The sequence below is a fragment of the Scardinius erythrophthalmus genome (assembly GCF_964197995.2).
Source record: "Scardinius erythrophthalmus genome assembly, chromosome: 5".
Classification (NCBI taxonomy): Eukaryota; Metazoa; Chordata; class Actinopteri; order Cypriniformes; family Leuciscidae; genus Scardinius; species Scardinius erythrophthalmus.
In genome coordinates this window covers 4,285,423-4,308,723 of record NC_138225.1, presented here as the reverse complement: position 1 = coordinate 4,308,723, position 23,301 = coordinate 4,285,423, and the positions used below count along the sequence as shown (strand labels likewise).

The following is a 23,301-nucleotide window of genomic DNA, read 5'->3' as shown; positions in this document are numbered from 1 at the left end:
ATTTAATTAAGGTTGAAGCTTAACTCGGCAGGGCTGCATGTGGCTCTCCAGGAACTGAGTTTGACACCCCTGGTTTTGAAAGTTATGTGACATCTACAATTGTATGCTCTCTATGCAGTCCAGCAGGGTGGAGATTGAACTGTGGGTATCTGGTGCAAGTGAAAGATATAAAGTTGCATGTCATCTGCATATTGTGAAAGTAAATATTGTACTAATTAATTACACCAGCTAAAGGAAGCGTGTATAGGTTAAATAATAGAGGACCCAAAATTGAGCCTTGAGGAACACCACAAGAAATGAGCATGTTAAAAAGCAGCATTTGTTTGTATGTGTCACCTTTCTTAGCCCATTTATCATTTGATTGAAGAAACAGAAGTGAATAAATATGTATTCATATTTGGTTGGTAATTTATTTGCACTTGCAAGTTTCCAATAAACAAAAATAAGAGACGTATGAGTAAAAATGCTTTTCTTACTTAGTATTTTTTTTCCCTGTTTCCAGTCCAAATATCAAAAAAAAAAAAAAAATTAAATCAAGATGCATTTATTAGATGAGTAAAATTGGCATCAGATATTATGCCTTGTTTTCTGGGGAAATAAATACAAATTAGAGTTGTTGCTTAAAACAAGCAAAATTATCTACCAATATGGTAAGAAAAATTATATTGTTTCCGTTTGAATTAAGATTATTTTTCTTACCCCATTGGCAGATAATTTTGCTTGTTTTAAGCAAAAATTCACTTCATTTGGATTTTCTCCCCCAGAAAACAATATCTTATGGCATTTTACTATAGTAAATGCATCTTAATGTAAGAATTTTTAGATATTTGGACTGGAAACAAGAAAAACATACTAAGTAAGAAAAGCATTTTTTGCAGTGCATTTGCCATCGCAGGGGGTGGGTATGGAGTGTGAGCACCCACAGGCAGAAACATAAATTGGCCCCATATGTCCCAAACAAACAATGGTTATATAATATGACAATGACAAATCTCTTATCTGTCCTTCAAGTCAACTCAAGGACATTTCAAGGTTGTCGGTGACAGCAAATAGTATTTGAATCTTTTATAAATGATCAAGTAAAACATTTTATAACTGAAAATAAAATTTTAAATGAATTTCAGTCAGGCTTTAGATCAGGACACAGTACTATAACAGGAGCCATGCTGGTCACAAATGATATTATTAAATGTTTGGATAGTAAACAGCATTGTGCAGCTTTATTTGTAGACCTCTCCAAAGCATTTGATTCTGTAGAACATAAACTACTGTTGCAGAGACTTAGTTGTGTGGGTTTTAGTGAAACTAGATTGGTTTAATAATTATTTATCCGAAAGAACTCAGTGTCTTAGTTGAAAATTTTATTTCAGCAGAACAAACAATTAAAAAAGGTGTCCCACAGGGTTCTGTTTTAGCACCAATTTTATTTTCTATTTATATCAATGACATAGGTTGTGGGATAACCCCAGCTATAATTCATCGACATGCTGATGACAATTAATTTAGATCTTTGAATATTCTGAGTATCCCATACTTTCAATTATTAATTCACTAAGGGACCCAATGCCGCACAGAGTCACACGCCCCGGGTTTACGTGGATCTCACGGACACAGCTTTGCCAGTCTGATCTTGGTCAGAGGGTGCAGGGTTTGCTAATACCTCTTAAGTCGGTTGCCTACTGCTCACTCATACAAAAAGTGTAGTTTATTTAGCCACTTCCGTACAACTTGCCAAGTGATAGACAGAAATCAAAAGGTCTTCAGATGACGTGCCTACTGCTCCGTTCATATGCGCCTTTAGTTTGACCTATCCGTGACACAGAGCTGCGGGAGCACCAGCCTCGTCATAGTCTACTAAAATAAGGATTTCAGAAAACTAACTAACATTTATTTGTCAGGTAAAATGTAACATGCCAATTACACAAGTAAATGATTAAAAGCCAATTCAGGAATAATAAATACATGACATAATTTACTCAAAGATTACTCTAAAATTAAGCAATGCATTCCTGACACACAGTGGTGTGTCAGTGCTTTTTAACGGGAAAACACTGAACCCGCACTTGGGGGGGGGGGGGTGCAGAGATAAGGAAGAAGAAACGTTTGGATAGGGCAATGTCCTGTGCTCTGTCTTTGCTATCTTCTGTGGGTGCATTTTATGGCTTTATTGCAGGGTGAGTTTTGTCTTAGCAGGAAAATCAGTTCTTACAGACGGCCCCTGGCCCATTGGGACAGAGATTTATCATTGGGACACACTTACCTCACCAGAAACACGCACATCATTATAGGTAAAAAACAGAGATTAAAATGCACTGGTATGAGTGTAGTGTGCCGGGGACCGCGGATTTGGAACGAGCTAGATGAAAATTTGAAAAGCTCAAGCTCCATTTTTTCTTTTAAGCACAATCTCAAGAAACAATTACTAAGCTTGTATATATCTTCCTGATGTACGTACTATTTTTCATCCTGCATGTATGTCAGTACTAATCTTTCAAACTTAAGGTAAACCGTTAAACAAAATTGTACTTGTAAAATGGGATCTCCCACTATTTGTTGTATGAATGGGATGTATGAAATGTGTTATATGTAGGCCACACATTCTTTTTTTTTGTTCGTCATGGCCTCCTAGTATAAGCTTTAGATAGCTTCTTTGGGGACCAGTTCACATGCATGATCATTTCTTTATTCTTTATTTTATCACAAATGCATATGAATACATGTACGTGAATGTGAAATAAATGTGAAATAAATGATTTAGATTGGCCTAATGGGACATTTTTGTACATGTTCCTGCTTCCACATTTTCAGTGTTATTTTCTGAGTGTTCATAGGGCTGACCACTGTAGTTTGCAACGTTAGTCGATTGGTGCAGGAATCCAGTCGTCACCTGAAATAACAGCATTAAGACAGGTGGAACATTAAAATGAAAGCATGGCAGAATGCATGGATGCTGCAGCAGCTGGATAGGGTGTCACATGACCCTCTTGGTCGGGTTTGCTTCCACCTGCACTTGGTTGCGGTGGTATTCAGTCTGTAGAATGACTAGTTGTATCAAGTCTGTTTGCGTTGGTCAGCATGATCAGAAAGTGTCAGTGGAAAGTGTCATTATAATGCTTTGCGGAAACATCTGTGTTCTCCCAAGGATGTTTAACTGAGCCTTTGAGAAGTCCTCGGTCACCTTCAAGCAGAAGGTTTGGTTTGCCGGGCAGGTCGAACTCCATCACTGAAGGAATTATTTCACTGATGACGCTCCATTGCGTGTGAGACACCTGAACAACTTCTGAATGGCCATGCAATAATTGAACACTGATGTATTTGTGGTTATTGTAAGATGAGGAAAAAAGTTATTGGATAAACACAAGAACACAAGATAACAAAACATGATGTACTCAAAAGTGTGAAACTCAAAAGTCAAAAGTGCGAGTGGTAAATAAGGTCTCTTTTTTAGAATCATATATTTAGTGAGCAGGTGTCATTCGATCACCAAATTCTTCACTACCGCAGTGATCTGGTAGTGGAATTTAGACTTGGTCTGGATGAATCAAGGAATGGTAGCAGAAAGTCACCATAACTAGTATATTTACTAGCGGTATGCATAATTAGATATCACATAATTAAACATGGAAATACACAATGTCATCATTATAAAATTGCCTACATTAGTTGTTATAAGTGCAAATCATTAATGAAGCCTAAGGTTGTAATACATTCAATTAGAGAATGAAATGTATAGAAACAGAGATTTAAATTCTCTAGTTTAACTTTTGTAATCACCCTCTGTGCATTTGATGTACAGGCTAGGTCACACTCAATAGTGCAGGTCTGACTGGGAATTATAAAGTTGACCAATAGAAATGCCTGCATTTTAGATTTAGCTGTTTAGATCATTTTTTATTGTCATTAGTCATTTGTTGGAAACTAGGGGCCCCTCCTGGTTTGCAACAATGCTCACGACTGGACATGATAAATATTTTGTCCAAAGACCAGTTGCATTGATGAATAGGTCTCAATTATTTTATTTTATTTATTTAAAAAAATTTATTTATTTTTTTTTTTTTGTGGATTTAAATCAATTGATGTGTGACCATATCCATGCACGTCCTATGCACAGCACAGTATTTATTTACAGGAAGTTGACAAGACTGTAATGCTGAAAATAAATTATTAAAATAATTAAGACTGCTCTGTCACCTAGCCTTAAATACCCAGACCAGAACAAAAGGGTTATACAAATATTGTTTAGAGTTGTTTTGTGTCAATTCATGTACCCCATGGGGTAACACCTGGTTTCGGGAGATATCTTGAAGAGACATCACCCAGAGAGGAGAACAGGATTCTCCTAAGTTCTTAATCTTTCTCATTAAACCAATGACTGCAATGAAATTAAGACCATTTTACCAATCGCACTGAGACACTTAAAATGATACCAAACATGAAAAGGAAAAACAACATATTCACAAGATACACCATATGCGATATATAGACATTCTTAATGAACTTTCAGTGACTTGAGAAGGGAGAGGGGGGATGAGTTGAAGTCAAACAAGGAGACAAGGAGATAAGTTTGGACAGGGCAAGGTCGTGTGCTCTGTCTTTGCTATTATCTATATCTTCTGTCCAGGGAGTGGACATGTTATGGCTTTATTGCAGGGTGAGTTTTGTCTTAGCAGGAAAATCAGTCCTTACATCAAGAAGGCTTTAAGTGAGCACTTTATTGGCAGACATAGTGTCTTTTACAGTATGAGAGAGAAAAATTCAACAGCAGATTTCAACAGCCTGGTGAATCAGCAGAGAGTTTTATCATGGACGTGTATAAGCTTGCAAAACACTGCAGGTATGGTGACCTCCATGAGGAAATGATCAGAGACCATATTGTAGTGGGCATAAGAGATGCAAAGCTCTCAGAAAGACTGCAACTAGATCCAAATTTGACATGGGATGAAACGATAACTCAGGGCAGACAAAATGAGGACATAAAACGTCAGCAGCCAATAATAAGAAAGAAAAGTCTGAAGTGAAAGAAGTAAATGTTGATGCTGTCGTGACAACATCTAAAGCAAGAATGACATTGCAGAAAGCAGAGGAAAACCTAACACATCAAAAAAAAAAAAAAAAAAAAAATGGAGAACACAGAATCCAAAGCATACAGTTACAGAAAAAAGTATATTTTATCAATGCAAACAAATTTTGCAATTACATAAAAAGCATAGTTAATGACAACTTAAATAAGTAAGATGAATAAATTGTATACTGTATGCACTGCAATTATAGTATTGTAGTGAATATTGTATAGTATTGAATGTCTGCATATTCAGCACTTGCATACTGTGAAAATACAGTAACCCAACTGCAAAAGGGTTACAGTAAAAAAAACTCTAAATGAAAAGCATGTTCCTGTACACTCAGAAGAGTTGTGCAACTGCAAAATCAAAGTCAGTGAGAGAGATTGATGTCTTCATGTTGTGTCCGGCCTGAGAACTCTGCGCTCCTCTGAACACACCTCTCTGGTCATTCCTAAGTTCAAATCAGTACTAGCTATCGATGATCAGCAATTGAGGGATGGCGCCGCTGTGTTTGGCATGTCACGTATGTCCTGACCTTTTCCTCTCCTCCTTCCACACCATCTGCTCCCAGATTATTGACTCTGTTGCGCCCTACAAGGTAAAGATACCTTCTGGTTGTTGTAAGGCGCTCTACAAATAAAATTTGATTGATTGATTGATTGATCCTCGACTCCTCACGGTGTGATTAGAGAATTGAGATTTTCTTCAAGATGGCTTAGCTCGATCGGTTTCCAGGTCATAGGATGGAGGACGGGGGAGCGAGGAGACGAGGAGGGATATTGAGAAGTACCCTAGATGACGCAAGCTGATAGGTCCTTAACCCAATCATTCTCTACATGGTGCAGCTGGTTTCTGTTGCATCAGCAGCCAACTTAAGAATTACTGTAAGATATGAAAATTCTGTATATACATATACACATACTATACATTTTTCCTATATGTTTTAATATAAAATCAGAAAAGATAGACTTTCTTTTATTTAAAAAAGAATCAGAGAGATCAAGAGATATTTAGTGAAAGTGCTGTCTCAAATCATTCCTGAATGAGATCAAACAAGCAGTTGGTTACACAGACAATTTAAGACACAGAGTAAACCTTATAGAAATTAACTGCCAGTCATTAACATATGAAAGGTCTTCACACCTGACAGCCATCAGTGTTTTAGCTGTGTATGTCCATGAAACTTCATGTATTCCTGTATATGTTTGTGTCATAGACTGTAAAAAAATATGGACGTAGTGTCCGTGACATCACCCGTAGGTTTCTGAAGAGCATTTTTGAAGCCTAAAGTGGGCGGAGCCGGCCGTCGCCATCTTGGCCTTGCGTCACTCCCGGATAACAGAAAATGGGCAAAGAGGCGGGGCGTGAGCACTGATCTATATAGAATGACAATGTCATTATATAGATCAGTGGGCGTGAGTGGAGCTAAGGAGCCTGAAATCACGCACATCTAGCTCGACGTGATCTATAACGTAATGCTACTGACAGTACCAAGTCTGCGACTGCACAGGGCCTCGCGCTAAAGAGACAGTTGAGGATGTAAAGCCAATTAAAAGTTCCTATTTTTGCCCTTTGAAATATTATAATAGAAAAGACATGGCTACAAGAGAGACTATGTATCGTGATTCTGTACTATTCTGCTAGTTGAAAATGTATTATGCATTAACTTAATATTACTCTGAGAGAGTGTGTGTGACAGTGATTTATGTGCATAACGTTACATGTCAGTCACTTTTTTTTTTTGTCTATGGTCCATCAGCGCGGCATCGCTCGTCCAGTTCGTAGAGAGCTTATTCAGTCCATTTTAAATTCTGATTTTGGCCGCCTCTCAAATGGGTTAAACCATAGATATATTGCCTATGAAGTTCAAGTAAACAGACACCTGCAGGATTTCACCTGACAGTACATAGGCATTATAATATATCTGTTCCGTGAGAGCAGAACGAACGAGCCTTTATTGACGTTTTTAAATCTGAAAACTCCAAAAAGCAACGAAATTGTCAGACATCCATTAGTGCATGTTCACAGAGGAAAACAACTAAAATAGGCTACAGCGCTGGTTGTTCTCTCGAACGATACTCGACGACGACAACGACGGAATCCTAAGCCGTGGGCGAAGTAAGGGGTGTAATAAATTGTATGAAATAATCCCGAAAAAAGCACAAAACACTGCAGAGATGGCAAGTTCAACTGCTAACATTTGCTGAGGTGAAGTGACGGCTAGTAACAGCAGACAAACGGCTGACATCAGCGGCAATCCACCTGTCACTCAAGTGGCCACACCCTTAATTATGCAGAACTTTAAATATTAATCAACTAACGGATGAGTTATAAAAAAAATTCACCCCCCTCACAGTTGTTATAAAGGCCAAAATTAGCTGTATAGACCAAAGCCACAGAGAGAACCAGGCTGTAAACATGTTTTTTTCTGCTGTAAAGTTGGTAATTTTAACATGGGGGAGATACAGATTTGACTCACTTCTGCAGCCAGCCTCAAGCGGCCAGTCGATGAATTGCAGTTTAACTCACTTCCGTGTTGGTTTCAAGAGAGAGATGGGGAGGTTGCCGCTTGGTCTGGTACACTAAGTATCTGGGTATTTCTGGAAATTGACTGTTCTGTGTACTTTGGCTCAGGATTTTTTCACATACATACGGCAAACCTGAAATTACACTGCAGTTTACCATGGCCAGATATTTCCAGATTCTACCCTTTTAATGCAGTGCAGTGTAATCAGACTTTCGTCATGAAAATGTCAACAGAGATGACAAAACACAAATGACAGAGCATGTCAGAACACCTCCAGGCCCATGAGGGGGAAATGCCATTGTTATGAAACATTCCAAGCAATCATAAACTTAAATTTGAAGACGTTTCCTTATTTGTACAAAAGAAGGTGTTACTCTTTAGATTGGACCATGACGGAAATGAATACATTACAAGGAAGTTATAAAATGCTTGGCCTCTTCTTGTTCAGGTCATTTTGAAAGGAACAAGGTCCTTGTTTTGGCAAAAACCTAGTAATAAAACTTTGAAGATCTTTCTAATGGAGTGTTCAATTAAAATATATTTCTTTTTTGTTGTAATGTCCATGACATAAACTGCTCTCTCTTTACAACCAATCTAGTTACAACAGTTGTTGCAATTCTTGCAGCAGTAATATTGTGACTTCTCTTACAGTAAGAGGTGAGACTCTCTCTTTCACTTACGCACTCTCTCTCTCCCTCTCTGGACATGGTGATATTCTTTGGTGGTCTCATCGTATTTGTATTATTTCTTAAAAATCATTGTCCTTTACTTTGCAGAACAGCCATGGTGATCTACACAGTGAAGGTATACACAGGAGATAGATATTTGGCAGGCACCTACAGCCATATCTACATCCAACTGCATGGTACTGAGGCTGAGAGTGAGGAAAAGGTTCTAAATTACATTCAGTGGTTTTGGCGAGGATCGGTAAGTGCACCCAATTAAACCAACAATGTGGAGTTTTGGACTAAAAACTATCAATCAATGCTACATTTAATGGAAGATAATTGAAAGAGTGAGTATAAAAGTTTTATGGAGTAATGATAAAATATATATATATATATATATATATATATATATATATATATATATATATATATATATATATATATATATTTAAAAACAAAAAAAGTTTTTTCTTGGAAATTCTGGAGTTTCTTCTCTGAATTTTAAACCCAACTGCATATTATTATTATTATTATTTTTTTTTACCTACAATGGCCCTAATACGCCATTGTACATATGTCTGTTTAGGGGCGAGAATTTAAGATACACTGTGAAGCGTCCCTGGGAGAGCTCATATCTGTCAAGCTCTACTCCAAGCCGTTTATGGGTCTTATATATGACCAGTGGTTTTGCGATAAGATCACGATCAACACGCCAGAAGATGACAAGATTTTGTTTCCGTGCTACTGCTGGCTTGACTGGAACGAGAAGCTCTATTTAAGACCTGCTAAAGGTAGGCACTCCAGTTTCAAGTCATGGACAAAATTCACATTTACCAGTGTACTTGAAAGTTCACACACTCACACACACACACAGTCTGTTTCGCGGTTTTTATACTGTACAAACTGTATATTCTGTCCCCTACCAAACACACAAATCTTTTTGCATTTTTACATTAAAATGTATGATCTATAATTCAATTCACTTCACATTTATTTGTACAGTGCTTTTCGCAATACACATAATTTCAAAGCAGCTTTACAGAAAGTCCATATTACAATTTAGAGGGATGTGTTCTCAGAGGAAACTGTCTAAGTTATGGATTTCAGAAAAGTACATACAAAATTGCAGTTAGCGAAAAATGTATTAATTTAAACAATGTCATAATTTAATGTGGAAACAATGAGCTCATTAAAGTAATGAATACTTGTTAACAAATTATTATGATATTTAGAAAAATTTTGCATTGGTGCTTGTTTGTGGTTAAAGTCCCCACCGGGATAGAAAAACATGTACACACACACACAAACACACTTTTGTATATTGCAGAATAATTCCTTTAATGTTGGCATTTGCATTTCAGCTTCACTTGTGTTCCAGGACACCAACACAATAGCCCAAAGACAAAGAATGAGGGAGATAGAGGAGCAACAAAAGCTATTTAGGTTGGTGGGGTGTTGGTCGGGTCGGGTGTGATAGCGAAGTGTTATATTAAAATAAATTCAGAGAAATTAAATTCCTTCCGTTGAAATACAGCTGAATATTCTACCCCCAGGTGGCACGTGTATGCTGAGGGCATCCCTAAAGTTATCAATTACGACACTCCCCTCTCTCTGCCACCTGAAGTCCGATTCTCTTTCACAAAGGAAACCGAGTTTTACTTCAGTGCAGCAAAGCAGTAAGTGACCAAGTCATTTTTGAACCCTCCTGTAGTGTTCATGTCTTTGTTACACACTCACGGGTCTGCTGGACCCAATATTGAGTTTTTAGAAAAACACAACCATAAGAATTTAGGGAAACAACTGAACAGGTATCGACTCTATTTTAATTTCAATTACAAGCAATATGGACAGTAGGCCTATTCATGGTCAATCTTTGCCATATAGGCTTCCTCTTCCAGATCACAATTATTGGTAGCAGCAGCAGGTGTAGTTTCACTCTGCATAAAAATTAGGGAGAAGACATATTCTCGTGCTTAAAGCTGCAGTCGGCAAGTCTGGCAGATTGAGTCGACTTAACCTTGAATGTTTACATCTCTCATGCCCCTCCCCCACCACCAGCGATCACCCTCCCATCGAGTTGGTGCTCGTCAGTGTGTGCATCTTCTGTGTCTCTTCAGCATCGAAGCATCATTTTCTTTTCCTTGGTTGTTTTGGACCACCTAGCTCTGGTTGTTAACCGAGGAATTGGAAGCTTGTTAGTAGATTTTCTCTCTGCCATCACGCTTCGTCCAATCCAACACAGCTGCGAACTTCAGGCGTGTGCATGTGATGTTGTAACGTGCGGGGGGGAGGAGGGATCTGTGGTGTGTGCACGAACTGTGATTGACAGATCTCACACAGCCCTGCGCTGATTGGACCAGAAGAACCGGGAGCGGTGGATTTTTCCAAAACAAATAACAGGCTCCAGGTGGAGGTAGAAGCGTGGGTTTTCTCTAAAACCGGCTGATTTATGTTGTTCTGTGATCAAAAAAATCTTGCCAACGGCAGCTTTAAAGGACAATTCCGGCGCAAAATGAACCTAGGGATTAATGACACATGGGTATCTACCGTTCTCTCTTTTCATGCTAATCGAATGTACCCAGTTTTAGCTCGAACCACTGATTAGCTTATAACGCTAGTATATAGGGCATAGAGTAAGTATAAAGAAATCGCTAGTTACTACCACTAACAAGGCTCAAAATAGCCCCACCCAAACTCAGTAGCATAATGAGGGTCCCTACATGCAAACCGAAGCATTGAGAACTTTGTAAGTGTACAGACAGTTTAATAAGAAGATACTTTATAAAGATAGTACACTTCGCGTATACAGGCAGGAGCCATCTTTAGAAAACAGTCTCGACCAGTCATGAATTCAACCGCGCTCTTTGGTGACGTGGATGATTACGTTACTGTTGATCATCTGTCCATCATCGTATAAAGCCCACCCTGACAATCTGATTGGTCCGAACAGCTCTGGTTCAAGAATAGTTGCTCCACAAAGGATCAAGTCCAGACCAAACTTCCCGACCTCAAATATTGTGGGCGGGGCTAAGTTCGGCTGGCATCCAGGCTACAATGTAATGGTAACTCTAGAGACGCATTTAGAGAGTTCATTAGTAAACCCACGACAGCAAGCTTAACCGTTTCCCCATTATTGTTAGGACAATGGACTGTATCAATGTTTTCTATTTGTAGATTAGCCATATGGTGTGCTTTAATTGCACTGGTGGAAATGCTGAATATTTAAGCTAGATTTAACTTTAAGTATACTTTAGTTAAAAATTAACTGTGGTGTTTTAAAAACATGATCCATGTATATTCAGTGTATTCTGCATGGAAGTGGATGGCATTCGCAAAATAGCCTCGATAGTCTCGAAGACAGTAATGATATAATATCTAATAGTAACTACAAAGATGCTCACAACTAAAGCTAGGATGGACCATAGGTAGTATATCAAGGCTAGTTACACTATTAATGTTTGCACTGTGTAACTGTGTATTCTGTGTGTGCAGGTTAGCTGCTCTGAAGCTAACTGGATTAGCTGACTGCAGAACATCGTGGGAAAGCATCAGCAAACTGAAAGCACTCTTTTGTGGAAATGGAAACAAAACCATTGGTACTCATCTTAAATGAATGAACTGTTCAAAATGACTGTATTGCAAATAACATGTAGCAACCCTTACGGAACAAAATTATATAGGAATATACTGCAAAATATAATGCAATATATTACATAATAAATTCCCGTATATGGGAAACTAGTGCTTATATTTTTCAATATACTGAAATATATGCATTGACCATGTATAGCTATATATTAATGAATATAAAATATTTATAAATGAAGACAAAAATAGCATTACATGTAATATTCACAAAGTTTTATCCTTTATATTGTGTACGTATATTGCACATACATGTTCTCATATAAATGTGAATGCATGTTCACACACACACACACACACATATATATACATATATATATATATATATATATATATATATATATATATATATATATATATATATATATATATATATATATATATATATACTGTACACACACACACACACATTCATGGAATGAGTTGCAGCAGATTTCTAGTTCCCAGCATGCTTTGCTTCTTATAGTTAGGGAAAGTTAGGCTTTTTTTTTTTGCCAATCTGCAAAAAAAATTCTTACCAATAGCGTTTTTTAACCATGTGTTCCTATAGGTGTCTAGTAACACCACCCAATTTATCCACGGCTAAATCCTCTGGGAAACGCCTGGAGAGGCGATCAAAGTTGGGATGCCCAGATGGCTTTTTTTTTTTTTAAACCAATTTTACCTTTTGAGATGTCTAACTAGGGGGTTTTTAGGGGTGCTGAATCTATCCCAGCCATTAGTTTTGAGTAAAAATGACTCCAAGTCCATACAGAAATCCATAAAAAGTGGTTTTATTGAACAATTACAAAACAAAACTTCAGAAATCAGTTTAAAATTTAACAAACCTCATCCAACTCCCCTGCATCTTCCTCACTCCTGTTATCATCTGGCTGGTTGATGTTCTGGAAAGAGTTACCATGACAGTTCCCACAAACAGAACTACGCTTGACGCCTTGCTTTTTACAGCAGCACCTGAGAGTGTCACAGTCCCCTGCACAGTTGCAGCTTCAGAAGCTAGTCCAGTGCAATGGGATCTGTTGTAGAGATTGGAGCATAACTTTGTTCTCCTCGTTTCCATCCATACTCAAGGAAATCCAGTGATGGACTTTGTAGCAGTAGCCAATCTCTGGTCTGGAGATATGCCCGCAGAGAGTGCTGTGCTGCAGCTCCTGTAGTCGGAGGCAGTTTCTCAGGCTTGATGCTCCCAGCTGCGGCCCACTTGCTAAAGATATCAAATCTTAAGTCTTCCAAATCTTCAGGGGGATTTACGCAGAATATGAGCTTGAACAGTTCGCAGCCAGCTTTGATGATGTCACTTTTCTTGGCTCTGATGTCATTGAACACATCCATGGCCCCCTCTGCTTTCCGACATTGTAAGACACATCTTACGATGTCGGAAAGATCCGGGAGGCCCTCCAGGAGAGATACCGTAAATACCTGATCTTCCTACACAGCTTCTCTGGCTGCGATACCGTATCAGCAATTTCTGGGTTTAGCAAACCAACTTTGTTCACCAAGCTCTGCAAGACTGACATAGCAGAGGGGGCCATGGATGTGTTCAGTGACATCAGAGCCAAGAAAATTTGGGCACCCCAACTTTGATCGGCTCTCCAGGCGTGTCCCCGAGGATTTGGCCGTGGATAAATTGGGAGGTGTTACTAGACACCTATAGGAACACGTTAAAAAAAAGCTATTGGGTTTTTTTTTTTTGGGGGGGGGGGGTATTTTTTTGCAGATGCAGTACCATATCTAATCACGTATACATCTATATATTATGAAGTGTATTACTGAATATTAAGTTACATACATTATGATATATTAGTACATATGTTGTCCGATATTTTTCAATAAATGAAAAGTGGCAATTCCTTATGTATTATTCAATACATTGTAATATATTAACACACTATATTATTCTGTGTATTTTCAAATATACTGTTAAACCATTTAATATACTGTATTGATCATTCATATATTGGAAATATATTTTTGTTATGTTACGCAAGGGATATGTTCTGACACAGCATGCTTTGCAGAATACTGTCAGGAGCACTGGCATGAGGACGAGTTCTTTGGCTACCAGTTTCTGAATGGCCTCAATCCTATGATGATCCAGCGCTGCTCAACTCTGCCTGAGAATTTCCCCGTCACAGATGACATGGTCAAAGACTCTCTAAGAAGGAGCACCTTGGAGCAGGAGATGGAGGTACGCTACTTGCTACTGGCAATGATTAGGAATGACTGGGACTGGTTTGCTTTGTTTTTGCCTAATTTCCTGTGTTTCTTCATTATTTGGTGTGATCTACCCCCATGCCCAGAAAGGGAACATCTTCCTGTCTGACTATAAGATGTTGGACGGGCTGGTGGGGAATGTTGTCAGTGGCAGGCAGCAGTATCTCACGGCTCCCCTGGTCCTGCTGTACTGCAACCCTCGTGGCATGATGCAGCCCATCGCCATTCAGGTGCGTATCTTGCATCCGAAGTGCAGAAATCCACAGGTTATGAATAAAACCTCGACTCTTTGAGGGAAAACACAAGACATCAAGCTGTATGGGACATCGCTCCTTGAGCATGTAGAAGGATTAGAATTGGCTTCAGCTGGGAAATGCTCAAGAAGCGATATCCCAGGGTGACATCGAAGTGCTTTGACCGAAACAGAACTACATGGTCAGTCTTTATTAAATTAAATACAGATGAATAAATCTTGAAAGATGAGGTAAATAACTGAATTATTACAAAGAAAAAAAGAAAAGGTGATATATAATGTACAACTGATGAGTAGGCAAACATGTCTGAATGATTAAACATTAAATAAACCATTTTTTTAAGATGTCAATGTCTTTAAAAATATATACCCAGATTTCCTCAGAAACCGTTTGTACCTTTTTCACGGATGTTCAAATTTAATCTGCACAGTTGAGGCAACAGCCCAGCAAAGACAATCCCATTTTCCTCCCAACGGATTCAAAGGCCGACTGGAAACTGGCCAAGATCTTCGTCCGAAACGCAGAGTTTGGCGTTCACGAGGTGGACTTTCACCTGCTGAGGACTCACCTGCTGGCGGAGGTGTTCACCTTGGCCACGTTGCTCTGTCTTCCCTCTTCACATCCTCTCCACAAGGTATTGAATCTGTTGCGCATGAGTTGGTTTGACGTGTGAACGGCGAAGATAGAACAACAGGCAGTGTTGGGGGTAACTCATTACAAGTAACTTGAGTTACGTAATCAGATTACTTTTTCAAGTAACTAGTAAAGTAATGCATTACTTTTTCAATTTGCAATAAAATATCTAAGTTACTTTTCCAAATAAGTAACGCTAGTTACTTTTTCACATTTCTTGACTGACAGCTCTCCTGTCCCCATGTTGAGAGAAACAAAGTGAGGTGGTGGTGTGTGCGCTGTGTAAACATGATGGTTATTGTAGTTCTAGAGTAAATGTGAACTTACTCATCTCACTGCTCAAAATAAATAAAAACAGTAAAATGCAATCTCAGAATTTTACTCAACTTTTATAATTAACTATTAAATTACACAAATATACTTTGTGAATTTAATCTCACTTTATTAATGTCTTTGCTGCTGACCTTCAATGATCTAATTCAACCATACTAATAAGCAAAAATTACTTTATAAGATTTAGAAATAAGAGTGTTGAACTTCCTTCTCCTGTATATTATTTGTTCTTTAATCCAGAACAGCAGAGCAGCTGAAAGGTTAGTTTGAGCGGCACCCTTTACTGTACAAGCGTAAATATACATTTCCTTCAGCCTGAGGCTTATTCAGTTCACTTTTGGTGTGAAAGGGCCTTAACATTTGCCAAAAATATAACTTTTTTGTTGGTCTTGTTATTAAAAAAAACAAACAAGCAAGCCCAGCCCAGGTGAGAAGAAAAAGTAACGTAAAAGTAACGTAACACATTACTTTTCATAAAAAGTAACTAAGTAATGCAATTAGTTACTTTTTTGGGGAGTAACGCAATATTGTAATGCATTACTTTTAAAAGTAACTTTTCCCAACACTGACAACAGGGGCGTGTTCCAGACATGCCACATCCACAGAGAAAGACAGAGAGAGAGAGAGAATGATAGAGAGTTAAATAATGTAGGTTACTTCTATTCTATTTGGCGGCAGGGGAGTTTTTCAGCTGTAGTCTGTGGTCACAGCTGTTTATTTTACCTCAGAGATGTGGCTTTGTGAAAAAGCCTGCCCTTCCATTATTTGCCTTTTGGAGAGCGAGACTGAGATATCTAAAGCCTGTGGTCACAGACTACACAGAATATTACGTACAAGTAATGTCTTAATCAAACCCATTCACCTCCCTCTTACCATTCTCTCAAAAAATGTAATTATTCTGTAATTCATGTAAGAATAACTGGAATGGAATTAAGGAAGTCACATACAAAAGCAGGCTTGCAGGTACAGGTACACACACGCAGGTGCAATTAACGCACGCACTCACAGACAAGAAATTAAAATTCATTCTTTATTCATATATTTTTATCTTCCAAGAATGTGAAGGCAGTGAATGCAAATCTCTTACTTACTTTTCCTTCTGTAGCTCCTCTTCCCCCATATCCGATACACGCTCCACATCAACATCATGGCCCGGAGTCGACTGATATCCATGGATGGGGTATTTAGCATGGTATGCATATGTCATGGTTAAAGAGCTCTAAAGGTTCAGTCTTCAATTATAATCCAATACACTGTTGAATTCAGTTCACTACCCTATATACCTGCAAACATATCTTGTAAGATTGGTACAAAAAAATACATTAATGGCTCTTTAATGTTTTCTGTGATGACTGACTTCTTGAACAGTAGATTGCTAGATTGCTAGTAAAAGATTGCTAGATTGCCTTAACTAAATGTATTATTTTTTATTTAAAAATGTGGAAATTATTATGGGATTTGTGGTGACAGAACTTTGTTATACAGTAGTCTTTGACCTAACTTTATGTCATGTCTTCTCTTCATTAATGACACCACTCTTAGTATGCAGGAGTAGGTGGAGAGTCATTGGAAAGGTTGCTGAAGCGTGCTACTGCCTCAATGACCTACAGTGCCCTCTGTCTTCACGATAACATCTCTGAGAGAGGCCTGGAGACTGTGCCCCACTACTACTACAGAGATGATGGGATGAAACTGTGGGATATTATCAACAAGTGAGAGTGAGAGCGGCAAAATTCATTGAAAATGAATGACTTCTGGGCACTTTGACGCTCTCGCCGGTGGCGGTGTGAACGCACAGTAACAGCCGTCGTCTTTTGCTAACAACAACAAAAGTGTGTGATACAGTAGGTTGTTCTGAGGTTTGTGATCTATGGTTTTAAATGAGAACCAGAGATGACCCAACAGTAGAGCTAGATTATTTACGGAGGAATTATTACTGCTCGATTATCTTAAAAAAAACTTGTCTGCTTTACACAATTTAGCTATGGAGTTAATCCTAGTCCATTTATGCAGCTAGCTCGCTAACAAACTTGATAGCTACTAGAAAGACCTGGAACTACAGGACTCTACGTTGAAAATACCCGCCTGGTATCCATGGTAGTCACGTGACTGCAAAGTATGAATTGATTATGCGCTCTCTCTCTCTCTCTCTCTCTCTCTCTCTCTCTCTCTCTCTCTCTCTCTCTCTCTCTCTCTCGGTGCAATTTTTGATTCATATTTCAACAAATACAGTGTCAATTACACAGGTTCATGGGTGTAGTCAGTAAGCACATGCTGCACATGTACTGTGTTGTAAGTCGCTTTGAATAAATTCCTGCTTAAGAAATAAATGCAAAGCAAATCTTCAAAAAAAGTAAAGCTGCAAATATGTAAACCTGGAAAACATCTGACTGTGAGGTTGCTTACAGGTTTGTTGCAGCTTTCCTGTCACACTACTATCAACATGATGCACACGTGCAGAAGGACACAGAGCTGCAGTGTTGGATCACTGAGATATTCACCAATGGCTTCCTGGGAAGAGATTCCTCAGGTCTATTATCAGTCCATTATCAGGGTTGTTGCAGTTGAAGATGCTGCAAGTGTGATTTCTGGTGGAATAAAAATGTGTCTAGACCAAGTCAAGTCATCTTCATTTATATAGCACTTTTAACAATGTAGATTGTTCCAAAGCGGCTTTACAGAGATACAAGGATAGTTTAAAGTAACAGAGATTGTTTTAGCTTTATAGCAGTTCTTGAATAAAGTTATTTTCCAGCTAAAGTTCATTTGATTGATTCACTTCCGTCACAACGATCAATAGTTATTAACTTAGGGGCCGCAAACACGACACCGTTTTAACAGGAAACTCTACACAGACTTTGAATACTAAACTTGTGAGAACGCTGATTGTGTGCACATGCGCATTAAGATTTGGTTCTATAGATATGTGCGTTTAAATATATGTGCGCAGGTTTGTAATTCCCTACAAACCAAGCCTTAAAAAACTTGTCTGGCCTTAACATTTTTGATACAGAATTTTATCACTTCGGGTTAGGTACGTGAACTGCATTTTCCCAACAACGCTTTATCTGGAGTATAAGGAGAGACTAGGTGGCACTTTAGCACCCCGCTATGACATCGGGTCCAGGCGAAGGTCCTTCGTCAGATCTGGATACGGCCTGGATCCGGCAGGCTGCGGGAAAACCTCGGGATAAACAAAAACACTAAAATTAGCGTAGATGCCATTCTTCAGTCGATTTTGATATTCAAGGTATTATTAACTGGCCGGAATTTTGAGATCGCAGTAGACGTGAAGGACTATAATGCGTTAAGAGCTCGCTCGTTTTGGACCAGCTGTAGTTTGTTTATTAAGCGTGCAGGGCAACCACGCAGTAGAGCATTACAGTAATTTAGCCTTTAGGTCATGAACGCATGAACTAATTGTTATGCATTTATCAATGAGAGCATATGGCGTAATTTTAGATATATTTTTAAGATGGAAAAATGCGGTTTTACAGATACTAGACATGTGACTTTCAAATGATAGATTGGTATCAAAGAGCACACCCAGGTTCCTAACCGACGACAAAGACTTGACAGAGCAGCCATCAAGTGTTAGACAGTATTCTAGATTATTATGTGAGGAAGTTTTTTGTCCAATAATTAGAAACTCTGTTTTTTCAGAATTTAGTATTAGGAACCAATAAGTATGCATTTCCAACTGAATTGTTGCCATATTAGGACATTTAATCCAACAAATGTTTCCTTTCTTTTGTGTGTGTCTGTGTGTGTTCAGATTAGTATTAGGATGGATGGATGGATGGATGGATGGATGGATGGATAGATAGATGGAAAATCTATTGGAAAATCTATAATTTAAAAAAAAAAATCTATGATCACAACCTCTTTTGTAAACCACACTGTAATTCACTGCTTTATGGAAAATAATTTAACCAAGTGTGCATGTATAAATATCCTAAACTGAGTTCCTCACAGAAACAGCCTTTTATTCTTCTTCACAGGAATACCATCATCCTTTCAGACATTGAAAGAGCTTATCAAGTTTGTCACCATGGTGATCTTCACTGCATCAGCCCAACATGCCGCTGTAAACAGTGGACAGGTCAGTTAGTACAAGTCAATTCACTTCCAATCACACAGAGCCATTAAAGCTGCAGTCCGTGATCCTAATCTCATACTCTTTTCCTCAAATCCAGCGAATTGCGCCACACATTCCACTAGCTGTACGCTGAGTGTCACATATTCATGTATTTTGATTCTGTATAGTTCTGTTCTAGTATTTTGCTGTCTGTGTGTTAAGCCGAGCGCACACTGTGCGATTTTGGCCACGATTTGGCTGTCTGGGAGAAATTTAGCAAATCCTAAAAGATTCCTCTGATCTTTGGCTAAAATCTGAAGTCTTTGATCGTTAGTTTCACATATGACCGCTGTGATCACATTTTACCACCGACGGAATTCTGGCAGTGTCAGAAGATTTGAATCTCAGTCCTGCAGTGTGACTTCTGCTACGACGACCATCAAATTGTTTTTTTTTTTTTTTAAGACAAGCCGTGACCAAAATTAACGTTAGAGATTTCTTTGTAGCAGATAGCCTGTGGGGGGTTTGGAGGGGCAGTTCAGTGGCTTGTTCGGTAGTCTTATTGTACTCCCAATCGTGTTTTGTTTTTTAACTTCCCACCAACATACCCCTGCTATTGATTCAGATACTACTGTAATATCATCTGTTGTCTCCTTCCCATTTACAACATTTATTCTTGTACCATCCCCATTATTAATACAGTACTAGGTTTAATACATATTAATACATACCTTTTCTGTCAAAGATACTAGAAAAGGTGGTATTCTCACAACTATGTTCCTTTTTAGAAAGAAATGATATCTGCGAGGATTTTCAGTCAGGATTTAGACCGTACCATAGTACTGAGACTGCTCTCATTAAGTCACAAATGATTTGCTCTTATCATCCGATCGTGGTTGTACCTCTCTTTTAGTGTTACTCAATCTTAGTGCTGCATTTGATACCACTGACCTGGCTTTAATTAGTTCAGTCTTCCTCCGTTCCATGATTTCCTCCATTACAGATTTGATTAGAGTCCTTAGTTCAGGTGTGTCTTGTTAATTAGTCTCATTAGTTCCTGTTTGTGGTGTACTTAAAGGTGCAATGTGTGATATTTCTGAGGATCTATTGACAGAAATGCAATATAAGATCCATATGTTTTCAGTGGTGTATAAAGACCTTACTTAATGAACCGTTATGTTTTTATTATCTTAGAATGAGTCATTTATATCTACATAACCACGGGCGCCCCCCTTCAATGAAGGTCGACATATCGTGACTTCATGCTTCTACCGTATCCGAAAGCGAACAAACAGCGCTACAGAGCGCGTTTCGTCACTAACTTGAATGAGAAGCATCAGAAAAAGACGCAGCAGAATACTCAGGTTGTCCCTGACTCTGCAAACGTGGAAAAAACATGCTGTCTGAACGACGCCTCGGACATCGTAACGTTAGTTATTTCCCCTTACCTAGGTGCTTTGATGCTCTTATCCATAGCTCTTATCTTATACTAACTAGCATGGAAACAGGATATGGTAAAGTCAGTGAATAAAAGACTAACACAATGATGAACAAGTAAAAAAAGAAAAATCGCAATAACATGTGGTTTTACTGAATAATTAAGTAAATATAATTGAATATATAATATAATATAAAGAAACCTCATTGCTTGACTTGCTACTCTCTGCTGACTCAGACGACGACATCTTCCGATCCTACGTCGGCCACCATAGCTTCTCCTTCGAGTTTGCAATTTGAGGGATGGGCCATGAGTGACAGACTGTTTGCAATTCGCAAATCTCACCACTAGATGCCGCTAAAAATCACACACTGCACCTTTAAGCCCTGTTTAGTCATATCAAGTTGTCAGTTCTAACGTCTTGTTTAGTTGGTTGTTCTATTCCTGATCATGACATTCTGTTTTGTCAAGATTTGAGTTTGTTCTTGAAATTAAAGTTTAAGACTGCTGCACTTACATCTTGTTTCATCTCTACTGCAACCTACAGTGACATTCAGTGTTCGAGCTCAAAAAAACCCTCTGTTGTTCTGGCTCTGAGAACGGGAAACAAACATAGTGGTTTGGACCAAGCCATAAACAATCCCAGCCAATCAAGCTTCAGCAGCATGAAGGGGAGGGTATTCACTTGATTGGCTATTGAGCTCAAATGTCAACAACCTTTCACAAACCCCTATTTGCAGACTCTGCTTTAAACTGTTATCTGTTATTAACATTACCTCAAGATACTTTAACCCCCTAGGGCAGCGGTTCTCTTAAGTGTGGGGGCGCACGGATACTGTAGAGCTGGCGCAGGAGATCAGCAGAAAAACAGAAAACAGACGTTACAACAGCTTTCAAGTGCATGAATATTGGTTGGCGCTATAAAGCAGCACCAATCGCCAATTCCACTGAATCGTTCCTCTTAAGACTGTTGACTTGTCACCAGATTTTCTTTAAGTGTTTAAGGGGGACATTACTAAAAGTTTGAGAACCACTGCCCTAGAGCAAGTAGCCCAGGATGACAAGAAAAACCTGTCCATATACACTTTCCATGGCCTAAGTAATGTTAATTATGTGCTCTTGTTATTCTTTATGAATATTTGGCTTATATATCACATTTCTCACAAATTCTTTCCCCCTAGTATGACTTTGGCGGCTGGATGCCTAACTACCCCACTGCCCTCCGAAAGCCCCCTCCCAAGGAGAAAGGCCAGACCACTGAGCACACGATCCTGGAGACCCTACCTGATGTGAGCACGACGGTGAATGGGATGGCTGTCCTTTCACTGCTGAGCAACGACTCTGCAGACCATGTGAGTTTTCACACCATCACACCACAAAAAAATTGTCATATTACTCTGGATGACAATGGCTTACTTACACTGCTTTCATTTTTCTAGTTTCTATTACCTGACTGTTACCTTACAAATGAGATTTAGCAAACTGTAAGCATAGTGTTGCAGTGGGCTCTTATGAGTATTAGTGCTGTCATACGTAGTGTGTTAAACATTGTTATAAACATGTTTCTTATCAACATGTTATTTACGATTACAATCTTGATACACTGTCCGTAGTACCCTCTGGGAGATTTCCCTGAAAATCTGTATGATGAAGAGGTTCCCTGCAAGCTCATTGATGATTTTCAAGAGGATCTGAGGGAGTTGTCAGATCTCATCGAGAAGCGGAACAAGGTGTTGGAGCTTCCCTACACCTATCTGAACCCCAAAAATGTGGACAACAGTGTAGCCATTTAAAAGGATACAGTAGTCCTTAATACATTTGTCTTTCTATTATAGCTTTGTCCATAAAAATAAAGACCAAAGCAAAAATAAATTAAAGTGAGTCATGGATGTTGCCTTTCAGAGAAAATAAAAATAATGTGAAAGGTATTGCTTAATGTGTGGTGCATTATTTATTTTTTTACTTGTGGATTATGACATTTACAGCTGTGGTGCCATCTAGTGACATTAATCAGTACAATCCTTCAATATTAAACATTGCATATGTGGCAGGACCGTCAGGGAATGGGGAAAATAGAGACCCCAGACTCGACTACGCCACCGGGAAATATCAGCCATATACAGGGGGGCACACAGGTTCGTTACCAATATGTGGGCGAGTAGAGAGACAGGTCTATATTCACAAGTCACAAAAAAGGAACAAAGAAAAAACAAAAACAACTGCAAATGTACAACAAATAAATAAATACAAATACAAAAAAAATTTAAAGGAGGGAGATGGACTGCTGTAACCCTCAGTTGCTACACCACACTTAACTACTCATACACACACACACACACACACACACAGGTGAGAATCAATCCAACATATGAGGCACACACATCACAGAATGTGGACAACATTAAGTGACAGCAGCCAAACTCTTCCCTTGTACACCCCCCATGGTTA

At 38.7% G+C, this 23,301-nt stretch overlaps 1 protein-coding gene across 1 annotated transcript; it reads left to right on the top strand.

Moving 5' to 3' along the window:
- Nucleotides 1-5,559: 5,559 nt before the first annotated feature.
- Nucleotides 5,560-22,646, top strand: LOC308691327 (hydroperoxide isomerase ALOXE3-like; the record flags this gene model as incomplete). The annotated part of the gene is made up of 14 exons (XM_081366403.1): nt 5,560-5,661; nt 8,845-9,049; nt 9,620-9,701; nt 9,812-9,934; nt 11,751-11,854; nt 13,910-14,091; nt 14,204-14,347; nt 14,802-15,005; nt 16,443-16,529; nt 16,880-17,049; nt 17,746-17,867; nt 19,339-19,439; nt 22,035-22,205; nt 22,467-22,646. The coding sequence occupies 14 exons, from the start codon at nt 5,560-5,562 to the stop codon at nt 22,644-22,646; spliced, it is 1,977 nt and encodes a 658-aa protein (XP_081222529.1).
- Between the last annotated feature and the right edge of the window lie 655 nt (nt 22,647-23,301).